This window comes from Martes martes, assembly GCF_963455335.1.
Source record: "Martes martes genome assembly, chromosome: 10".
NCBI lineage: Eukaryota > Metazoa > Chordata > Mammalia > Carnivora > Mustelidae > Martes > Martes martes.
The window spans coordinates 62,699,971-62,723,506 of NC_137898.1; the positions used below are offsets into that span (position 1 = coordinate 62,699,971).

The following is a 23,536-nucleotide window of genomic DNA, read 5'->3' on the forward strand; positions in this document are numbered from 1 at the left end:
CAAGTCTACAGTGAATATCTTACTCAATTGTGAAAGGTTGTGAAAGTAAGTGAAAGGTTGAATGCTTTTCCTCTAAGATCAAGAGTAAGACAAGGGTGCACACTCTCACCACTCCTATTCAACACAGTATTGGAAGTCCTAGCCAGAGCAATCAGGCAAGAAAAAATAAATAAATAAAAGGCATCAGAATTGGAATGCAAATGATTGTCTCCATTTGCAGGTTTCATGATTTTTATATAGAGAAAATCCTAAAGATGCCACCAAAAAAACAGTTAAATCCAATTAGGAAATTCAGTTAAGTTGCAGGAGACAAAATCAACACTCAAAAATCAATAGCATTACTGTACACTAAAAGAAATAAAGAAAAAAATTCCACTTACATTAGCATCAATAACAATAAAATTCCTAGGAATAAATTTAACCAAGGAGGTGAAAGATCTATGTACTGAAAAAGGTAAGACATTAAAGAAACTGAAGACACAAATAAATGGAAAGATATCCCACATTCATGAAGAATACTAAATAATATTATTAAAATTCCCATATCACCCAAAGCCATCTGTAGACTCAGTTCAATCCCTATCAAAATTCCAAAGGCATTTTTCACAGAAATGGAACAAATAATCCTAATTTTTTTTATAGAACTACAAAAGACCTTGAACAGTCAAAGCAATATGGAAAAAGTACAAAGCTGGAGGCGTCACACTCCCTGATTTCAGACTGTTTACAAATCCATAGTAATCAAATCAGTATGGTACTAGCATTGAAAACAGACACATAGATCAATGGAACAGAATAAAGAGCCCATGTATATACATGGTCAATTAATTTATGGCAAAGAAAACAAAAACCAAGAATATACAATGAGGAAAGGACGGTCTCTTCCATAAACTGGGTAGCCACATGCAAAAGAATGAATCAGTAGCACTCTATTATACCATACACAAAAATCAACTCAAAATAGCTTATTAAAGATTTGAATGTAAAACCTGAAATCATAAAACTCCTGAAGAAAACAAGCCTAACTTCCTTGACATCCATCTTGGTGACAGTTTTTTTGCATTTGACACCAAAAGCAAAGGCAACAAAACAAACAAGTGGGACTACATCAAACTAAAAAGCTTCTGCCCAGCAAAGGAAACCATCAACAAAATGAAAAGGAAACCTACCAAAAGGGAGAAAATATTTGCAAAACATATACCTGAGTAAGTGTTAGTATCCAATATACATAAAGAACTCATACAATTCAACAGCAAATAAATAATCCAATTAGAAATGGGCAGAGGATCTAAACAGACATTTTTCCAAAAAAAGACATATAGAACAACAGGTACATGATAAGGTACATAAAAGTTATAGCATATGGAATACAGTCAATGGTATTGCAATAGCATTGTATGGTGGTCGATGGTAGCTATACTTGTGGTGAGCACTGCATAGAGAGCTGTCAAATCATATGAAACTAATGTGTGTCAACTACACATCAATAAAACCAACAAACCAAAAAAAAACCCTCAATGGATAGGAAAAAAAAGAGGAATATGATCCAAGATGGGGGAAAATATGAGTGTAGGGGCTATTAATACAAGTATACAGACATAGAAGGGGATTGATCCAGTTCACATCCCATTGTGCTCCAATCCTGATTCCATTCTTGTGAAGAAAAATAAGCTCACCCAGAGATGAACATTCTTGTATACAATGAACATGTGAAATGCTTGAGTTGTTTAGGATAGAGAATATTTAGGGGAATGATGGCTGTCTCCAGTTGTCCTACACTGGGTGAGGTGCCAGATGGCCAACCCAAGACCAGTTAGTCGGAGGGAAAGTCGGAGGGAAACCAATGATAATCAATGATAATTGAGAAGGGACTTGAGGGAAATTGGAGGGGGAGATGAACCATGAGAGACTATGGATTCTGAAAAACAATCTGAGGGTATTGAAGGGGCAGGGGACGAGAGGTTGGGGGAGCCTGGTGGTGGGTATTATGGAGGGCACGTATTGCATGGAGCACTGGGTGTGGTGCATAAGCAATGAATTCTGTTACACTGAAAAGAAATTAAATTAAAAAAAAAAAGTCGGAGGGAAAGCAGACTTCAGCTTATTATAATAAAGAGCTTGTAAACACTTAGAGCTCTCTAAGTAGGGAAAGACTGAAATACAAAACAGTTTTAATCAGAGATTAAAACCACTTGAAGTTTTAATCAGAGATTAGAAGACCACCTGGAAAGAATATTTTCAAATATGTGTACAGTGTAGAGAATTGGGACAGTTGGCTCCAAGACCCCTTCTGACTCTGTAATTCTACATCTTTGGATGGGATTTTGCTAAGACTCCCATATACTAACACCCCCCCACACATGCACCCCTCTTACACAGTTAAATATGCTTCACTTACTGTGTACACTACTGAAACATTTTTCCTGGAAAAAAGGATAGTCATCTACTACAATAAAATACTTTTCATTTATTATTTTACAGTTTGTGAACAGTGGTATTTAAATGAGACTCCCCCATTTGTTCCCCAAAACAGTCTCATGAAATAAATAGAGCCAGGATTTTTTCTTTCTCTCATACATGCACATATATGCAAATACGTATGTGTTCAGACATGAATACACAAAAATGCATACACAGACCCATGCCAAAATACACAGCCAAGGTGAATTTCAACCTTTACTGTGATCCTAACTGTTGCTTATCAAATGTAGTTATTTGCTATTTTTAAAAGTCAATCCAGTGAAATATGAATAAGCTCCACAGGTTTTGCCAACATCAATTTTCTGGTTTTAATATCATGCGATAGTTTTACAAGATGCTAATATTGCGTGAAGCTGGGTAAAGAGTGCATGGGACCTCCCTGTACATTTCTTTTCCACTTCCTGTGAATCTACAGTCATTTCCAAATAATTTTTTTTTTAAATAGAGAGAGCCCAAGAAAATCAAACTAAAACATGACATCCCACTGGCATTCATGGGAGAGAGGACAAGTAGGGCAGAGGAAGGCAGAAGATGGGAAATAAAAAGCACAAGAACTTTAAAAATAAGTCAGTGAAAAATAATAATTTTTAATAAATATTTAATAAATAACAATTTAATAAAAGCACAAGACCTTTAAAAATAAGTCACAGTGAAAAAATAAATTAGAAAAATAAAAATAAATCATAATGAAAACAGGCCTAAAAGATTTTAAAAACAAACAAGTGGGACTACATCAAAATAAAAAGCTTCTGCAAAGTAAACCATCAACAAAATGAAAAGGCAAACTACTTGGGGCGCCTGGGTGGCTCAGTGGGTTAAGCCTCTGCCTTCAGCTCAGGTCATGATCTCAGGGTCCTGGGATCGAGCCCCACATCGGGCTCTCTGCTTCACAGGGAGCCTGCTTCCCCCCCTCTCTCTCCGCCTGCCTCTCTGCCTACTTGTGATCGCTCTGTCAAATAAAAAATAAAATCTTTAAAAAAAAAAAAAAAGAAAAGGCAAACTACCAAAAGAAAGAAAATATTAGCAAATCATATTCTAATACTCAAAATACATAAAAACTCTTATGGTTCAACAGCAAATAAGCAATCCAGTTAAAAAAGGGCAGAGATATGGTAAGTGCTGTGAAGTGTGTAAGCCTGATGATTCAGAGACCTGTAGCCCTGGGGCAAATAATACATTGTATGTTAATAAAAATAATTAATAAATTAAAAATGCATTTAAAAAAAGGGGCAGAGGATCTGAGCAGACATTTTTCCAAAAGACATTCAGGCCAACAGATGCATGAAAAGGGGTTCAATATCATTAATCATCACAAATTGAAAACCGCAATGAGACCTGTTAGAATGGCTATCACCAAAAGCCAAGGTAACAAATGCGTGAGGATGTGGAGAAAAGGGAAACCTTTGTGCACTGTTGGTGGGAACCCAAACTGGTGCACCCACTCTGGAAAACAATATGGAAGTTCCTCAAAAAATTAAAAATGGAAATACCATGTGCCCTACAAATTCCACTTTAAGGTATTTATCCAAAGAAAATAAAAACACTAATTCAAGAAGACATATGCACCCCTATCTTCAGTGCATTATTCCTAATGGCCAAGATATGGAAACTAAGTGTCCATCAATGGATTAATAAAGAAAAATGTGGTATATATACATAATGGAGTATTACTCAGCCATAAAAAAGAATGAAATCTTGCTATGTGCAAAATGGAGGACCTTGAGAGTATTATGCTAAGTGAAACAAGTCAGAGAAAGACAGACAGCATATAATCTCATTTATATGTGAAATCTTAAAAAAACAAAACAAAACAAAAAACAAAAATCAAGCTCACATATACAAAGAACAGACTGGTGGTTGCCAGAGGCAGGGGGCAGTAGGCAGGCAAAATGGGTGCAGGAAGTCAAAAGGTACAAATTTCCAGTTATAAAATAAATAAGTCATGGGGATATAATGCACAGCATAGTAACTATAATTAATAATACTGTATTGTACATTTGAAAGTTGCTAAGAGAGTAAATTTTAAAAGATCTCATCCTAAGAAAAAAAATTTGCAACTATGTATGGTGACAGATGTTAACTAGGCTTATGTGATGATTATTTTGCAATATATACAAACATGAAACAAATGTGTTGTATACCTAAAACTAATATAATGTTGTGGGTCAATTAAACCTCAATTTAAAAACAAAGTGTTACGGCACCTGGGTGGCTCAAGTAAGTTAAGTGTTTGCCTTTGGCTCTGGTCATGATCCCAGGGTCCTGGTATCAAGCCCTGCATCTGGCTTCTTGTTCATCAGGGAACCTGCTTCTCCCTCTGCCCCTCCCCTGGCTCAAGCTCACTCTCTTTTGCTCTCTCAAATAAATAAAAATCTTTTTTAAAAAAAGTGTTGGTGAGGATATAGAGAAAGGATAACACTTGTGCACTGCTGGTGGGAATATAAACTGGCACAGCCACTGTGGAAACAGTATGAAGCTTCCTCAAAAAAATTAAGAATAGAACTACCATACAATTCAGCAATTCCATGTCTGGGTATTTATCCAAAGGAAATGAAAACATTAACTCAAAAAGATATGTAACCCCCATATTTGTTGTAGCATTATTTACAACAGTCAAGACATGGAAACAAACTAAGAGTCTACTGGTGGATGAATTGATAAAAGATATGTGGGGTCTGTGTGCATATTTCTAAAAAGAAAATGAATTAAACAAGTTTTGACACTTAATGATTAAATTAAAACAAAACAAATCCTATCCAGAAAATTAATAAAAATTATTCAAAATAAGAATGGTTAATGCTATCAATGACAGGTTAAAATAAAAACTCTCAGGGCTCCTGAGTGGTTCAGTTGATCGAGCATCCAACTCTTGATCTAGGCTCAGGTCATGACCTCAGGGTCGTGAGATTGAGTCCCAACTTGGCTCCACAATGGGTGTGGAGCCTGCTTAATAAGATTCTCTCCCCTTCTCTCTCCCTTTGCCCCTCCCCCACCTCCACTCAGGCGAACATGCACACATGCATGCTCGCTCGCTCTCTCTCACTAAAACAAACAAAACCCAGAAACTCTCATATATCTGTCATGAATGAAAATCACTACCTTCTTTTGAGTAAGTACTTCAGCAATAGGCATAATGAATACTACAAATATTTATTCTTCTTGACTCAATAACACTACTTGCGGAAATCTAGTCTAAGACCTATGTGAGAATACAAAGCTTTCTCTGCACTCCTATTTCATAAAAACAAAAAAATTGGAAACATAATGCATAACAATAAAAAGTGTTTAAGTGTATTACAGCATCCTCATGTCATGAAATATTTTGCAACCATTTTAAATGATATTCAGTTATTAGTAATTTGTCAAAATCTTTCTTAGGATCTTAAATGAAAAGGAAAAACAAAATTATATGTTTTGTATGGTATGAATGCAATAATATAAAAACAAGTGTGGAAAAAAATGCTGGGAAATATACCAAGTGATTGTCACTCAAGAATAAGACAAAGCAGATTTTTATATTTTTCAAATTTTTATATTTAAAGTAACAAACCAGGGGTGCCTGGGTGGCTCAGTCGGTTAAGTGTCCAACTCTTGATTTTGGCTCAGGACATGATCTCAGGGTTATGAGATCAAGTCCCAGGCTGTGTATGCGTGTGTGTGGAGCCTGCTTATGGTTTTCTCTCTCTCTCCACCCCCTCTTCAAACAAAACAAAATACATTTTACTTCTATTAAAGTAAAGCTTAATTGTATTCCATTAAAAAAAAAAAGCCTCATATCCAAACATACCCCTTTCTCAGCCAAATACCAAATAGTGGGTAAGTTTGAAATCATCAGGCCAGAGAAACTGGAATTGCTGGGAGCAGTCCAGGATGAAGAGTTTGGCCATGAAAGGATGCCCAGAAGGACACCCATTTCTGTGTTCAGAATCCTAGGAAGCTCCCTGGGGACAGAAGGAAGAGGCAGAAGCCAGAGATGAGGCAGAGACATGAGGGTTCATGGACAGAGATCACGAAGACCAAGTATAGGAATCAGTAGCCCAGACAAAAAGACTGAGGAACAAGGTTTCAGGGAGTCACTGGAATAGCTTCCCACTGCACCAGATTCAGTCTCAATGTGGACGGTTAGCATCACAAGTGGTGGTGCTGAGCATCCTTCCTCCAAGCCAGAGTCAGGCCTCTCACCCACCCACTGTTGAAAGACCAATTTTGTGACCCTCCCTCTTATGCCACCCGATCTTTTCAGCCTGAGGTACAATTCAGGTGGTCCACAAACCAAAGAGCCACTATAGAAATGAAAATACAAAACATGAAACTCACCAGTCAAAGCCAAAGTAATCATTTGAAGTTTCTATCCACACAAACAGCAAAATCAAAGACAGCAAAAATGAAGTAATCAGAAATGGGTAAAATAACTTCTCTCTCTGGGAAGAGAAAGAAAAAAGTATAAATTAGTTCCATTTATCCACGTTACCTCAACAGTGTCTGTATACACTTGTCAAAGTTCTGCAGAGCTGCAATGCCATGCATTATCCTCAGGAGGCTGCAGTGACCACTGTAGTCTCTTTACCCCTATGGAATTTTGTATAAGCCTATTTAGAACATGTATTACACTTAACTGCAATTACATGTTTATCTGTTTGTATTCAGTCAGACAGTTTCTACTTCAGTTACACACCTCCATCCTGCCAATGTCTAGCAGTTTCCAGTTTCTTTTTTTTTTTGCTACTTAGAAACTTATTTGTATTGATTTTAATTTTATTTTTTCAGTGTTCCAAGATTCATTGTTTATGTTATCACACCCAGTGCTCCATGCAATATGTGCCCTCCTTAATACCCACCACCAGGCTCACCCAATCCCCCACCCCCTTCCCTCCAAAACCTTCAGTTTGTTTCTCAGAGTCCACAGACTCTCATGGTTTGTCTCCCCCTCCAATTTCTCCCAATTCACTTTTCCTTTCCTTCTCCTAATGTCCTCCGTGTTATTCCTTGTGCTCCACGAGTAAGTGAAACCATATGATAATTGACTTTCTCTGCTTGACTTATTTCACTCAGCACTAAGATACCACCTCACACCAGTTAGAATGGCCAAAATCAACAAGACAGTAAACGACATGTGTAGGAGAGAATGTGGAGAAAGGGGAACCCTCTTACATTGTTGGTAGAAATGCAAGTTGGTGCAGCCACTTTGGAAAACAGTGCGGAGATTCCTTAAGAAATTAAAAATAGAGCTACTCTATGACCCTAGCACAGTTTTTTTTTCTTTTCTTTTCTAGCACAGTTTCTTAAATGCGGCTGGCTCTTAATAATCATCTGCTGCTTTCATCTTCCCCTCCATCTACCAAACATTTATTTGCTGACTCATTCATTGAGTAATTCATTCAACCATCACTCATTGGTTCATTTAGTCACTGACCTACCCAAATTTGGGGGACAGGGGGCAGGTTAGGACATAAAGCTTCTTTTTTTTTTTTTTTTTTTTTGAGTAGCTACCTTGTGCCAATACAATGCTAGAAATTTCACAAACTATCTTCATTTGATTTCTTTTTCAATATGGCCATATAAGTTAGATATTGTTAACCTTATTTTGCAGAAGAACTAAAGCTCAGAGAGGTAAAGTAATTGGCTCAAGGTCACATAACCAAGAAGTAGCAGGGACACTGCCCAGATCTCTGAGCCTAAGGCCAAGGTGGAGGATATCTTTACAGAGGAGGTGTTCAAACAGCCCTGAAGACAACCCCTTTCACTGAAAGTCACATCATAAACCAGTCATACCAGAGGTTGCCAAATCCTTCCTGGGAATGTTAGGCTTGGGTTGCTATTTGAGTTATAATCTTAACACTTCCTTATCACCTGAATAAGAATTCTGCCTCTTTGGGACACTACATTTAATCGGTTGACACTGGACAGAATAATCCCTGCTCTGTCTAAATTATGGCATTACTGTGAAAAGCAAAAACAAAGAAATAAAATGAAAAATATAGAAACTGTATTCTAAAAAGATGAGAGACATTACAGCTATCAAGATGCACTTTCTGAGTGTAGAAGGGTGAAGAATACAGGATCTTTGACTCAGATCTTACACTCTACTAAATCTTACATGGACTTTTAAAAATGTATCAGATAGAGGCGCCTGGGTGGCTCGATGGGTTAAAGCCTCTGCCTTCGGCTCAGGTCATGATCCCAGGGTCCTGGTCTCGAGCCCCATGTCAGGCTCTCTGCTTAGTGGGGAGCCTGCTTCCACCTCTCTCTCTCTCTGCCTGCCTCTCTGCCTACTTGTGATCTCTGTCAAATAAATAAATAAATAAAATCTTTTTTAAAAAAAAAGTATCAAATAATGTCATTACCCTGCTCAAAACCCTGGCAGAGCTTCCTATTGTACTAAGGTACCATCAAACTGCCTGCCATGGCAACGAGGCCCTCCATGATCAACCTCTGTCCATCCCTGACCTCATCCCATCCTACACACTCCATTTCTAAATGCCAGCCACACTGGCCTTCTTTTTGTTTCTAGAATATAACCGAATTTGCTTCCACCTCAAAACCTTTGTACTGTCTGGTGCCTCTGCCTGGAATACTTTTGCCCCAGATGTACATATGGCTGACTCTACCTCTCCATTTAGGAGACCGTTCACATGACACTTTTCCAAAGAAGTCTTCTCCAACCACTCTCCCATCCCAGGTTCTAACACAGTTTCCTGTTTATTATCTTCAAAGCTCTTAGCACAATCTGAAATAATCTTTCTTCATTTACTGTCTACTAACTAACTCATCCCACTAGATTATAATCTGCAGGAGGGCTGAGGCCTTAGTTGTCTTAATTCACTGTGGCACATAGTAAGTGTTCCAATGGATTAATAAATCCATTTCCTTATTTTGATTCTCATTGTTACCACTCTTGCTCAAGCATTTTCAAAGGCTCCCCACTGTTTACAAGAGAAAATTTAAATACTTTAACTTGACACAAAGATGTTTCATAATTTGATCAAAATATTCCTTTCCACCCTACTACTTACCATCACTTCACATATCCCTACTTCAACACTGGAAATTTGTTTTTCCTATGCACACTACTGTGCTTCTCTGTCCCTTGACTTCTAACTACCTCATTCCCTCTACTCACAATCCCTTGTACCCATATTTCTGTATGTGAAAGATCACTTCCACAAGTCAGTCACTCCAAGAAGAGTAATAAAATAGCTAACATTTATTGGGGGTTACTTGTGTGACAAGCACAAATCTAAGTGTCTTCAACATATTACCTCTTCCATCCCCACAACAAATCCTATTCATGGGTACTACTATTACCACCTCCATTATTCTAATAAGGCATGTAAAGCACCAGATGTTAAGTTAGTTGCCCAAGGTAACACAGTTGTAAAGCTCTAATTTGAAGATAGTCAATGGTAAAGCCATAAATTGAATCCAGGCAGTCTTTTCCCAAAGCACAAGATCTTAGTTCTTATCCTATATGCTATACTCCTTTCTCCTCAGCAGAAATGGAGCCTTGAGAATTATCTAGGAACCTTAGGAATTATCTAGTTAAATTCCCTAGCTGTAGAGAGGCTCGGAGATCTCACATAACCAGTCCAAGGGCAGAGTGGGCTATAGTATCCAAACAGGCTCTAGTCCAGGGATTTTTCCATAATACCACACTGACTCAAATATCACCCTGCGCACGAAGCCTCCCTTTTCCTTCTCTTAGTACATGGTAACTCTCATGTAACTTACTGCCTCATCTCTAGTAAGTATCTATTGAATCAATTCACTCTTCTCCATCTTTACCATCACTACTCTAATCCAGGCCACCAACATCTCTTACCTTATATACTGCTATCACTTTCTCTTTGAAGGCAAAGACGTCTCCCTCCCTGTTTCGTACCTTCCAATGCACCCTCCACATGATCAAATAATCATTCCAAAACACAGATCAGGCAACATCTGCTTACCATCTTTAGGGACTCTTTATGTCCTACATGGCAGAGATCAAATTCTTAAAACCAAATAACACTGGTCCCATCTCCCTCTCTAGCTTTGTTTCCCATCACTTTGCTATTTGTATCCTCTATTCCACTTAAGGTAAACCTTATACCTGACTCCTCCAAAATGATTTCTTCTGCCATCCCCTAAATCCTTACCTACCCAATTCTTAATCACCTTTCACCTTCTATATAAGTATTTTCAACCCCTCCCTTGGCACATGGAGGCATGTATGCATATACACAAACACACATAAATACTCTCAGTATTTTAAGACTGCTTGTGCTTGTCTCTTCCACCAAGTGACTATGAACTGCTTGAGAGCAGGAATCATACCAAAGCCATTTGTTATTCCCAGTCACTAGTATATAAACTAGTCCTTATCAGCTATAGGCGAGTAGAATAACTAGGAAGGTAAGATATAGGAGACAGAAGAACACTTCTCCTAATCTAGGAAAACCTCCCATTTCTACCCCTTTTCCTGTGTTTCCCATCGTAGGCATAAAAAACTAGTGATCCAACTGGTCAGAATCTCAGAGTCTGGTTGGACTGTGTTTATAAGTACATGAACGTTCAGGATATGGTCCTCCTCTTATCATTTCAGTGTGTTCATCATTTGATCTTTTATATCAAATAGTCCACCAGAGAATCCCAACATATAACTGAGAGTTTAAAGTAAGAGGCCCTCAATAAGGCTAGGCCACATGCCACCACTCAGTCTTACTAAAGTTTTTCATTAGGGAAAATCAAGCATTAGCCCGACCAATAATAAAGGAATACCTTGTTTCCCACTTGCTGTTATTTTTCTCATAAACACAGCTCTTTGGGAAACTTACAATGAAGAGAGAATTAAAGATTCAGGCATTCTTGTAATTCCTAGTCAAAAACATCTAAATATACTAAACTTAACTTTTTCAAGGCTTACTAAATGAATGAGAGCAAAAGTAAATCAATGAGTAAATGAATGACGTAAAAGAGGTAGTAAAAAAAAAAAAAAAAAGGAGAAGCAAATGAAAGTGAAAGAAGATGAGGAAAACAAGCATGTGTTTCTGTAAGGTTAACTCTGGCTCCAGAACTGCAGCAGGCTTTTCATCAAAGAACTAGAGCCCTACCATGCCCAGTCCTGGAGATTCTAATGAGCTCTCATGGGCAGGGACCAGCCCACGTTCCCCATATTTGAGAAAGTATGGTCCAATTCCTTCCCATGTCTCTGTACCCAAGAGCAGCAGCAGGGTCCAGGTAAAGACTTTTTCTCCTGCTTGACCTGCCACTCGCAGGTGTAGCAACCAGTAATCAAGGTGATATAGCACTGTCGGTTGCAGCCACATAGGATCCATGGATAATGCCTTTTCACTCTTCTCTGGCTCCCAGGCTCAATCCTGTTGCCCTTAAGCATGGTGCACCTTCTTGCTGAAATGACAAATAAAATTATTAGGATCTAAAACCTCCTTCAAAAGTTTCCTAGCTCACTGCTCTACAGAAAATTCCATCAAAAAAAAGATAGATTTTAAAGTTTATAATCTAGGATAATGCACTGGATCTAGTGGATGAGTAGAGCTTCACCCCCCCTTTTCCACTAACTTGTTTAGTATTTACTGCAGTCATGCACCATTCGAGGTTTAGTTTTCTTACCTCTAAAATGGGACCATATTGTCTGCCCTAGGCAACTAATAAATGCTGAGAACATTAGATAATATATACAAATTATAATTAGATAATATATACAAATGTGTTTTTTCAACTATAATGTGCTCTTGAAATAACTTGAGAGCTTAAGAGGCATGGGTGAGGTATGAGAAAAATATAATCATTGACTAATAAGTGACTCAGATATATAGCTGCCTGCCCCATTACTTATGCTCCTCTCTCATTGGAATTAGGGTTAGCCTCAATTTAAATGATGGAATTTTCAAAATAGCAATGGCTGAAATAAGACAAGTTTGTTTTTTCTTTTGCCAACAAAAATATTTCAAAAATTATGTGGTAGGTGGCTTCACAATGTCATTAAGAACCCAGACATCTTCCATCTTTCTGTTCCACGGCAGCACAGGGCTTCCTTCTCAGGGTCCAAAATGGCTGCTGCTTGAGCTGCATCTATCATTCTAAATTCCAACAAGGATAAAGGAAGAAGAACAAAGAAGGATGTTCCCCCTTACTTTAAGGACATTTAAAGAAGTTAAACATTACATTTTACTGACAGACAGGAGTTTTTCTTACTAGGAAAAGAAAGAAAGAAAGAAAGAAAGAAAGAAAGAAAGAAAGAAAGAAAGAGGGAGGGAGATATTGAGCTATATCTAGCTGTTACTATTGAATTTTCTCACCTTACTTTAATAGGACACTTTCAGATAAAATTCGTGTGGAATTAGCAGAAGAAAACAAAAACAAAAACAAAACCCCTAAGTATTTAAGAATAAACAAATAAGAAGTCTTAAAGGGCCTGATCCCAGGCATGGTCTCTACCCCTGAAAACTTTCTGTTGTGCTCCACTCTGTTTTTCTCTGAAAGGTAGTGCTGTAGTTCAGAGTGCATAGTCTCAACATAGACTTCTGGCAAAAAATGTGAGTAACAGGGACTGGAGTAACCTTCCCAGTTTAAATGACTAAAAAACCTGGGGAAAATATGAAAGAAAAGTTTTCACACAGTGGACAATAGGCAGTGAAGGATAGCAATCTTTGAGAGAGAGAAGAAACAAAGGAAGTGAGTATTGTAAATGCAATTTGGATACAGTTTCCAGGATGAAGCCCTGGGAGTGAGATTGTAGGTGGATCCCTTCAGTATCCCTGAACTGAGCAGACAGAAACTGAGCAGACAGAAGGGAAGGAAAATTACCTCCCTCCATGTCTTTCCAAGTCTCCAGCTGATACTAATCACTACATGCTTGTGAAGAAATTATCTGATGTTAGAAAAAGAATCACACAAAAAGAGGTGGTTAGACATTTAGAGCTCACAAAAGGCTGGGATAGTTGGAGTTTCCTCCAGAGCAGAAAAACCTTATAATACATAGGCACTTGGAAGCATACTCAGAAGGGTATTGCCTCAATAGTGGAAAAAAAAATTAGGCCTACATTAAAGGCTACTACTAAGGACAATGGCCTAGACAAACGAAGCTTAAAAATGAGATTCAAGGGTGCCTAGGAGGCTCAGTCGGTTAAGCATTTGCGTTCAGCTCAGGTCATGATCCCAGAGTCCTGGGATTGAGTCCCACATTGGGCTCCCTGCTCAGCAGGGAGCCTGCTTCTCTGTCCCTCCCCTGATTCATTCTCTCACTCTCTCTCAAATAAATAAGTAAGTTTTTAAAATGAGTTGCAAGATAGTCAAAATGTTTCCAAATAACTTGGCTCTGTTCTGAAACAAAGATCAGAATAAAAACCAACCAACCAAACAAACAAACAAACAAAAAACAAGAGAAGTAGCCAACAAAACAAAATTCTAAATGCCTAGTATCCAATCAAAAATTACCAGGAACATAAAAAAGAGAATGCACCCATATGGAGGGAAAAAAACTATCAGTCAACAACTCAGAAATGTCCCAGGTGATATAATTAGCAGGGAAGGACACCAAACATTTTTACAACTGTATTCAGTATGTTGAAGACAGTAGAAGAAAATAAGCATGTTAAGGAGAGACACGGAAGGTATTTTTAAAATGTGTAAACTGGGGGCGCCTGGGTGGCTCAGCGAGTTAAGCCTCTGCCTTCAGCTCAGGTCATGGTCTCAGGGTCCTGGGATCAAGCCCTGCATCGGGCTCTCTGCTAGGCAGGGAGCCTGCTTCCCCCTCTCTCTCTGCCTGCCTCTCTGCCTACTTGTAATCTCTCTCTGTCAAATAAATGAATAAAATCTTTAAAAAAATATATGTAAACTGAACTTTTAGAGATGAAAGACATAGTGTCTGAGATGAAAAATACACTGCAAGGATTAATAGCACATTAGATACTACAAAAGAAAGGATTAGAGAACGTGAGAATTTTTTTTAAATGAAGAGATCAACTGTGAGCCACAGAATAACTATAAACAGCTAATATAAACATGCCTGGAATCCCTAAAAGGCGGGGCGGGGCGGAGGTGGAGCGGGGGAGAGAGAAAGGGATAAACACAATATCTGAAAAATTAATGGCCAAAATGTTTCCAAATATGATGAAAACTATAAACCTACAGAGCCAAGAAGCACACCAAACCCCAAGGAAAAGTACACACAGCAAATTTTAAGACACATCATAATCAAGATGCTTAAAAACCCTAGTAAAGAGAAAATCTCACCACCAGTCAGAGAGGAAAGGCATATTACATGTGGAATAAAGACGACTTCTTGACTTTTTTTTCAACAAAAATAATTCGTTGAAAACAATACACGCCAAAAGACAGTGGAGCAACATCTTTAAGGAACTGAATAAAACACATTTAGCTAGAATTCAGCACTCATAATGAACAGTGTTAAAAAATGAAAGTGAAGGGGCACCTGGTTGGCTCAGTCAGTTAAGTGTCTGCCTTCAGCTCAGGTCATGGTCCCAGAGTCTGGGGACTGAGTCTCGAGTCAGTTTCCCTGCTCAGCATGGAGTCTGCTTCTCCCTCTCCGCCCCTCCCCGCACTCGTGTTTTCTCTCTCTCATTCACTCTCTCTCTCTCAAATAAAAAATTGATTTATTTATCTGAGAGTGAGAGAGCATACAAACAGGGGAGATTAAGCAGATGCTTAATCAACTGAGCCACCCAGGTGCCCCCAATAAATAAAATCTTTAAAAAAATTTTTTAATTAAAGTAAAATAAAGACCTTTTGGATATTCAAAACTAGAAAATAATTAATCACCAACTGACTTGCACTACAAGAAATGTTAAGATCACCCAATATGAAGGAAAAAGCTACCAGGTGGAAATACACAATTACAAAATTCAATATATGGGTGGATATAAAATAAGGTTTTTCTTATTTATAAAATTACTTCAGAAGATAATTGACTGAAGCAAAAACAGTAACAATGAATATTCCCGCTTATAACAATTGTAGCAGTAAAATGTATGACAAGAGTTTAAAGGCCAGGAGCAGGAAAATGAAAGTGTACTGTTATTCATTTCTCATATGATATATGATGAGGTGGTATAACATAACTTAAAAGTAGACTCTGATAAGTTAAAGACGTCTACTGTACACCACAAAGTAACCTCTGAGAAAAGGGGTGTGTATATAATAAGCCAACAAAGAAAATAAAATGAAATCATAAATATTATTCAATCAAAAAGCAAGAAAAAAGTGAAAAAGGAACACAGAACAGAAGAATAGAAAGCAAGTAGTAAATCAAATTTAAATTTAAATGTACCAGTAATTCCTTTAAATATAGTCTAAATGCTCCATGTTTAAAAAGAATTGAATGTGGCGCCTGGGTGGCTCAGTGGGTTAAGCCTCTGCCTTCGGCTCACGATCCCAGGATCCCAGGGAGCCTGCTTCCCCCTCTTTCCCTGCCTGTCTATCTACTTGTGATCTCTGTCTGTCAAATAAATAAAATCTTTAAAAATAAAAATAAAAATAAAAAAATAAAAAGAATTGAAAAGTGTCTAAGTGGATTAAAATAACAAAGCCCAACAATATGTTCTTTACAAGAAGAACAGAAGGTTTGTTGTTACAGAAGGTAAAAGAATGGAAAGATTAGTGTCCCATTACCAGGACAACACCACATACCAATCAAAGATGAAACCTGAGTGACATTTAACAATAAGCATTTACTGCTCAGACTCCACTGATCTAGACTGGCCTCGGCTAGTATGACTGGAGTGACTTGGCTCTGTTCCATGTATGGCTCAACCGAGTAGGCCAGAGTATATTCTCCTGATGGTGGCAGTTGTCCAAGAGAGTAAGCTGTAATATGCAAATCCATCTAAAGGCTCTGCTTCAAAGGATGTCTTCAAGTCAAAGTCAGAAGCAGAGTAAGTGAACTCACAGTAGGAGGGCATTATAAGTTATAAGGCAAAAGGAGTGTGAACACAAAAGGCATAACTAAAGGAAGGGTAAGAATTGGAGCCAAATAACACAATCTACCTCACTAGTTACCAGCAGTTCAAAACCTCGCTTGCTTTTTGCTTGAGGCAAAAAGCAACAGTAAAGACAAAAAAGGACATTTCATAAAGATGCAAAATGACTAAAAAATAATTTCCAGTTCATAGGCACCCAATCACATGGCTTCTACAGGAGAAAAAGACAAATCCACAGTCATGGTGGGAGATTTAGCATACTTCTCTCAATAAATGATATAATAAGCAGACAAAAAAGTCTAAAAGGATATAGAAGATTTTATCAACTCGATTAACAAACTAATCTTAATTAACATTTATAGGACACTATACTCAATGACTGAAGAATGTACATTCTTTCCCAAATTGAACATTTATCGAAAGTCATATATTGAACTACACAACTGGTTTTAATAAACTTCTAAGAATTGAAATCTTAAGAGCGTATTTTCTGACTACGGTGCAATTCAGCTAGAAATCAGTAAGAAAATGATAACTATAAAAATTCACATTTGGGAATTTAACACTATAAAAAACCCATGGTCTAAGGAAAATAATCACAATGGAAATGAGAAAAAGTCCGAATTGGCTGATGTTGAAACTGTGACGAAACTACACGAATTTGGTGTGAGCAGCTGCAAATACTGGTATGTTCAAGAACAAAAACTTTGTGACAGGAAGGGTGGTATACTGCTGGAATATTGAATAAAAGGCAGTATTTTAACCAGAATCATTACCACAATTTCCCACACATCTACAGATCCTTGGAGTTCAATCATATTTAAGGAAAGGTCAATAAACAGTTTCCCTTCCAAACATCCAGCAGCTGGCCGACATCTCCACTTGGATTTCTCACAGACATCTCAAAATTAATACATCCCACACTGAACCCCTGCTTTCCCCTCCCAAACCTATTCCTTCTGAAATCTGTCACATCTCAGCAAAGGGCACCACTGTTCACCCGGTGCTGGAGTCAAACACTAGGATGTGCTTGCCAGGATTGAGAAACTAGAGCAAGACTTAAGGCTCCGTCCATGAGTAACTTGGAAACTGGGCAAGAAACAACATTTTCACACGTTGAACACAGGCAGTGTCGGGCATGACCGCAGAGAGGGGAGAAACAAATGAGCAGAGCCGAACTTCCCACCAGGAGGGACTCACGGACAAGCCAACAGCAGGCCAGCCCTGAACGCTAGCCCTGGACGCCAGCCAAGCCACTGGGCCTGCCCGGCCTGTGCCCCTGTCACCCACCGACGGGGACAGGCACAGGGTCAGGTGGAAGCCCTTTGGCCTCAGTTGCCTCCCCAGGGCACAGGGCTAATGGCAGCTCCCGGCTCACCACACCTGATGAGCTCCTTCGGTCCAAGGGTCTCACTGGCTGCCAGCTGGATAATATTTATGTAGTTTCCTATTCCTGGAGAGGCTTAAGGGGGTAAGCACAGAGCTGGACACGTTACTTACGGCGACTTTAAAGCCTCAAACGCAAACACGAACTCCCCACTGAAGACTAGCGTCTCTCAAAATGGACGCCTGGTTCAACAAGGCGGTGGAGGCCGCGTGGGGGTGGGGGGGTGTGGCCAGGGGCGTGGCCTCAGGTGTTCTACAGCTGTGAGGCTGAAGTCCGGTGCAACCCCCAAGCCTTGCTCAGAGATCTACTCTTTGTCTTATTTTGCTTCTTATAAAAATAATTTCAGCATAAGCTTAGCTCTCGCTAATCATTTAGTTCAGGCATTAACGTTTTTGTAGCCAAATTATTTATAGATTATTATAGCCAAATTATTTATAGATTATCTCATTTTTATTATTTTTTTCTTGTCTTTTTCTCCCCAACCTGCTTCAAACAATGGGCCTGTTTTAGTTTTATTTGTTTAATTTTTTTTAAAGATTTTATTTATTTATTTGAAAGACAGAGACCAAAAGTAGGCAGAGAGGCAGGCAGAGAGAGAGAGGGAAGCAGGCTCCCTGCGGAGCAGAGAGCCCGATGCAGGGCTCGAGCCCAGGACCCCAAGATCATGACCCGAGCTGAAGGTGGAGGCCTAACCCACTGAGCCACCCCGGCGCCCTTATATGTTTAATTTTTTATTCCTTTGGCTATTTCTGTAACTCTGACCTCACTTCTGAGCTCTTAGACCATTATACCCGGTTGTCTGTTGGTCATCTTTATCTGAATTGTCCCGCTATTTAGACACCTTGAACTCAGTATACCCTCTGCTGCTTTCCCTTCAAACGAGCTCCACCATGTGTGGCTCCAAATTGTTAAATGGCAAGACCTGAAACCAAAGCTCCATTCTTGACTCTTCCATTTCCTTTGCAGCATCCCTCCCCACTGGTGCCCTCACACTTCCTGTCCATTTCTGCTAGTCCTTCCCTTGCTGTATATCAATGCCCACTAGGCCCCTAATCATCTCAGTAAGTACCAGCTACGTGGTACTGTTGTGGTAAGGGTTGATCAAGATAATTACTGCAGTAGGCTCCCAAAGAATCTCACTACTTCCAGTTTACCATTCCCCAAATTTACCTTTTTTTTTTTTAAAGATGTATTTATTTATTTGTTAGACAGAGAGTGCACAGGCACAAAGCAGGGGGAGCAGCAGGCAGAGGGAGAAGCAGGCTCCTCACTGAGCTTGGAGCCCCACGTGGAACTCCATCCCAGGATCCTGGGATCATGGAACTGAACTGAAGACAGACCCTCAACCCACTGAGCTGCACCCCAAATTTACCTTTCAAAGAGCGGCTAGTGATTTTTTAAAAAATGCAAATCTGACCATGTTTAAAATTCACTCCTAAGGTAAAGCTCAAGCGCCTTAAATTGGATCCCGTCTTTCTCTCCAGCTTCTTACCACCACCACCCCGCACTCTCCTTCACCCCTACTCATATTGAAACTCCAGCAAATCCAAACCTTTTGTTATTTTTGTAATGGTGTTACATTAGTCACCATAAAATACATCCCAAACCTCTTGTACTACTGCCCTACACCATTATGTATCTTTATTCATGTTGTCCCTATGGTCAGTCTTTCCCATTTCCTACCCCAAACTTTTACCTGAATAACTCTTTCTGTTGGTGTAAGATTCAGCTCAGGAAGCCTTTGACCATCACAACCACCAGGCGCAGTTAAGTACTTCCTTCTCTTGTCATATATGTCTGTCCAAGTTAACTTCTTAGTACTATATTAGCTGCATTGATTATAACTACCTGTTTTGTTTTGCTGAGGTTTTAATTTCTGCTTTAATTTCCGCCTCCAGTTTTAATCTACTTGAAGATGAGGCCATACCTAACTCATCACTTATTCCCTATGCTTACTATAAAGCTTGGTACAACTGGTTATATAAATAGAAGCTACAAATCCAACGACCTTTACGCTGAGTAAGACAGGCTTCATTTTTTTTTCTGACCTCCCTGAGTTCCCCGGAGTATATCTCCAATAACCAGTTGGGAGGGCTTGTCCAGAATAAAGAATGGTAGCTTGGATCAGGATGGTTTAGTGTAGAGTAGGAAAAGTAGTTTGATCCTAACCCTAACCCTCTTCCTCCTAAGTTCCATTCTGGGATCCTAGCTCAACCCTTGACCTAGCACTACTAAACTGCTTGGCACCACTGAAATTAGGTATCAAGGGATTAGGCAATTTTTTTATGTGATATGAAGATTTTCCAAAACTCCATTCTGAGTTCTTCTTTAGAGACCTTTTTTTTTTTAAGATTTTTTTTAAAAGATTTTATTTATTTATTTATTTGACAGACAAGAGATCACAAGTAGGCAGAGAGGAGGAAGCAGGCTCCCTGCTGAGCAGAGAGCCTGATGCGGGGCTCGATCCCAGGACCCTGGGATCATGACCTGAGCCACGCGGGCGCCCCTCAATTTTGTTTTTTAAGATTTTCAAAACTGCAAACTCAAGGTTTGCTTGTCATTTTTTAAAAACTCTACCTTCCTTCTGTAGCATAGTGGCTCTTGGTCCAATAGTTTCCATAAGGAATAAGCTGAGATAATAGTTTTTTTCTAGTGATTATTGTCACACTGTGGGCTTACGGAGACTGCTGCTAAAAACAATGTAAGAGAGTTTGCAGATTGCTATAGTCCATAAGCCAACTTCATATATTTTGCAAACATGCACTCACACACACACACACGCACACACATTTAAACATCTAGGATGGCACATGATCACCTAGGTTTCTCAGCAAAATAGAAAAAACTAGTTATTTAACTTTCCCCACAGCTAAAGTCTGGACAATCGCTATTCCAGCCTTTTTGAAGCTTTCCTATTTTTGTAAGAGCAATTTTATCACTCATTTTTTGGACTAAAGAATGAGTAAACAAAGGTTTTTTTAAGTACTCATTGTATAAATCAGAAAAACGATTAAACTGACACAAAGAAAAGGATAAACGTGAGACCTGTGGCTACACATCACCTAGGTGGTCTAATGCAGCCTCTGATTTCTTTCCTAGCAGCATGCCAGGGCTTGATGCCAGACTGTAGTCAACTGCACAGCAGTGTATCAAGTCCAAAGCTTGGACATTATCTTTGCTAAATGCATATGGTACTCCTGTTTTAACAAGTGTCCTTTTTATAAAAAGTAATGTATCTCCTCTTTAGTAAAAGATCATGAAATTAGTATTTTTGCTTTTAATGCACCTATAATGAAAAAATATTGAACCACAAATCTGAAAGAGATATTAAATTTAAGGATTAAACTTAATCCTTTAGCAATTTGGTGGGGGGGGGAATGGGGGTCCTGGACTTTTAAACAGGGTATCCTGAAGCAGCTTCAAATAGATACAAGTTTTTATCAATGTTTGATTGACCTTTTTTTTTCTATAGCCAGAAACCAGTTATTGGGTAAGGTGCTTAAGCAAACCCAGATTCCTAGTTATTGATTCTTTTTAAAACCTTCATTTTGGTGCCAGTAAAAGAGTCTTCTGACAAACCAGGTGATTTCAAACATTGTAAAACTGGGACTGAATGTGCTGGGTGTCAGGGATTGTGTTAAATGCTCTACATACATTATTTTGTTTGCTTGGAATCTTAAAGTAGATATTATTTTTTTATTTCAGTTTTTATTTAAATTCTAGTTGGTTAACATATATTATAAAATTGGTTTCAGGAGTAGAATTTAGTGATTTGTCACGTACATATAGCACCCAGTGATCATCATAACAAGTGCCCTCCTTATACCCATTACCCATTTAGCCCATTCCCTGCCCACCTCCCTCCATCGACCCTCTGTTTGTTCTCTATAGTTAAGAGTCTCTTATGGTTTGCGTCCATCTCCTTTTTCCCCCTTCCCATATGTCCATCTGCTTTGTTTCTTGAATTCCACATATGAGTGAAATCATATGGCATTTGTCTTTCTCTGACTAACTTATTTTGCTTAGCATAATACCCTCTAGCTCTGTCCACATCAGTGCAAATGGCAAGATTTCATTCTTTTTGATGGCTAAAAAATGTTCCATTGTGTATATATACCACATCTTCTATATCTCTTCATCAGTCCATGGACATCTGGGCTCTTTCCATATTTTGGCTATTGTAGATGATGCTTCTATAAACATTGGGGTGCATGTGCCCCTTTGAATCAAATCCGTATTTTTGTATCCTTTGGGTAAATACCTAGTAATGCAATTGCTGCATCATAGGGTAGTTCTATTTTTAACTATTTGAGGAAACTCCATACTGTTTTCCAAGGTGGCTGCACCAGTTTGCATTCCCACCAACAGTGTAAGAGGGTTCCCCTTTCTCTATAACAACATCCATTGTTTCCTGTGTTAATTTTCGTCATCTGACATGTTTGAGGTAGTATCTCACTGTGATTTTGACTTGTATTTCCCTGATGATAAGTGATGATGAGCATCTTTTCATGTGTCTTTTACCATTCTTCTTTGGAAAAATGGCTGTTTATGTCTTCTGCCCATTTCTTAACTGGATTATTTATTTTGGGGGTGTTGAGTTTGATAAGTTCTTTATAGATTTTGAATACTAACCCTTTATAAGATAAATCATTTGCAAATACCTTCTCCCATTCTGAAGGTTATCTTTTAGTTTTGTTCATTGTTTCCTTTGCTGTGCAAAGGAAGATTTTTATCTTGATAAAGTCCCAATAGTTCATTTTTGCTCTTATTTCCCTCTCTGGAGATATGTCTAGTAAGAAGTTGCTGTGGCTGAGGTCATTGAGGTTGCTGCCTGTGTTCTGCTCTAAGATCTTGATGGTTTCCTGTGTCACATTTAGGTCTTTCATCCATTTTGAATTTATTTCTGTGTATGGTATGAGAAAGTGGTTCAGTTTCATTCTTCTGCATGTTGCTATCCAGTTTTCCCACCATTTGTTGAAGAGACTGTCTTTTTTCATTGGATATTCTTTCATGCTTCATTGAAGATTTGTTGATTATATAGTTGTGGGTTCATTTCTGGATTTTCTATTCTGTTCCATTGGTCTATGTGCCTATTTTTGTGCCAGTACCGTACTGTCTTGATCACTACAGCTTTGTAATAGAGCTTAAAGTCTGGAATTGAGATGTCTCCAGCTTTGGTTTTCTTTTTCAGGATTGCTTTGGCATCCAGGATCTTTTCTGTTCCCATACAAATTTTAGGATCGTTTGTTCTAGCTCTATGAAAAATGCTGTTGATATTTTGGCAGGGACTGCATTGAATGTGAGGATTGCTTTGGGTAGTACAGACATTTTAACAATGTTTGTTCTTCCAATCCATGAGCATGGCATATTTTTCCATTTCATTGTGTTCTCTTCAACGTCTTTTATAAGTGTTCTATAGTTTTCAGAGTATAGGTCTTTCACCTCCTCAGTTAGGTTTATTCCTAGGTATCTTACGGGTTTTGGTGCAGTTGTAAATGGGATTGAACCCTTGATTTCTTTCTGCTGCTTTGTTATTGGTATATGGAAACACAACATATTTCTCTATGTTTATTTTATATCCTGCAACTTTGCTGAATTCATGTATTGGTTCTAACGATTTTTTGGTGGAGCCTTTCATGTTTTCTACATAGAGTATCATATTTTCTGCAAATAGTGAAAGATTCACTTCTTCCTTGCCAATTTGGATGCCTTTTATTTCTTTTTGTTGTTC

The 23,536-nt window shown here is 38.6% G+C and overlaps 1 protein-coding gene across 1 annotated transcript in view; it reads right to left on the minus strand.

The window, feature by feature from the left end:
- GDPD4 (glycerophosphodiester phosphodiesterase domain containing 4) overlaps positions 1-11,854 on the minus strand; it is a gene marked incomplete at both ends in the record, with an annotated part of 138,502 nt that extends 126,648 nt beyond the window's left edge. Inside the window, 2 exons of the mRNA XM_080816362.1 lie at positions 6,799-6,902; positions 11,675-11,854. Coding sequence (XP_080672488.1) covers positions 6,799-6,902; positions 11,675-11,854 — 284 coding nt within the window. The remainder of the gene's footprint in view (positions 1-6,798; positions 6,903-11,674) is intronic.
- Positions 11,855-23,536: the final 11,682 nt, after the last annotated feature.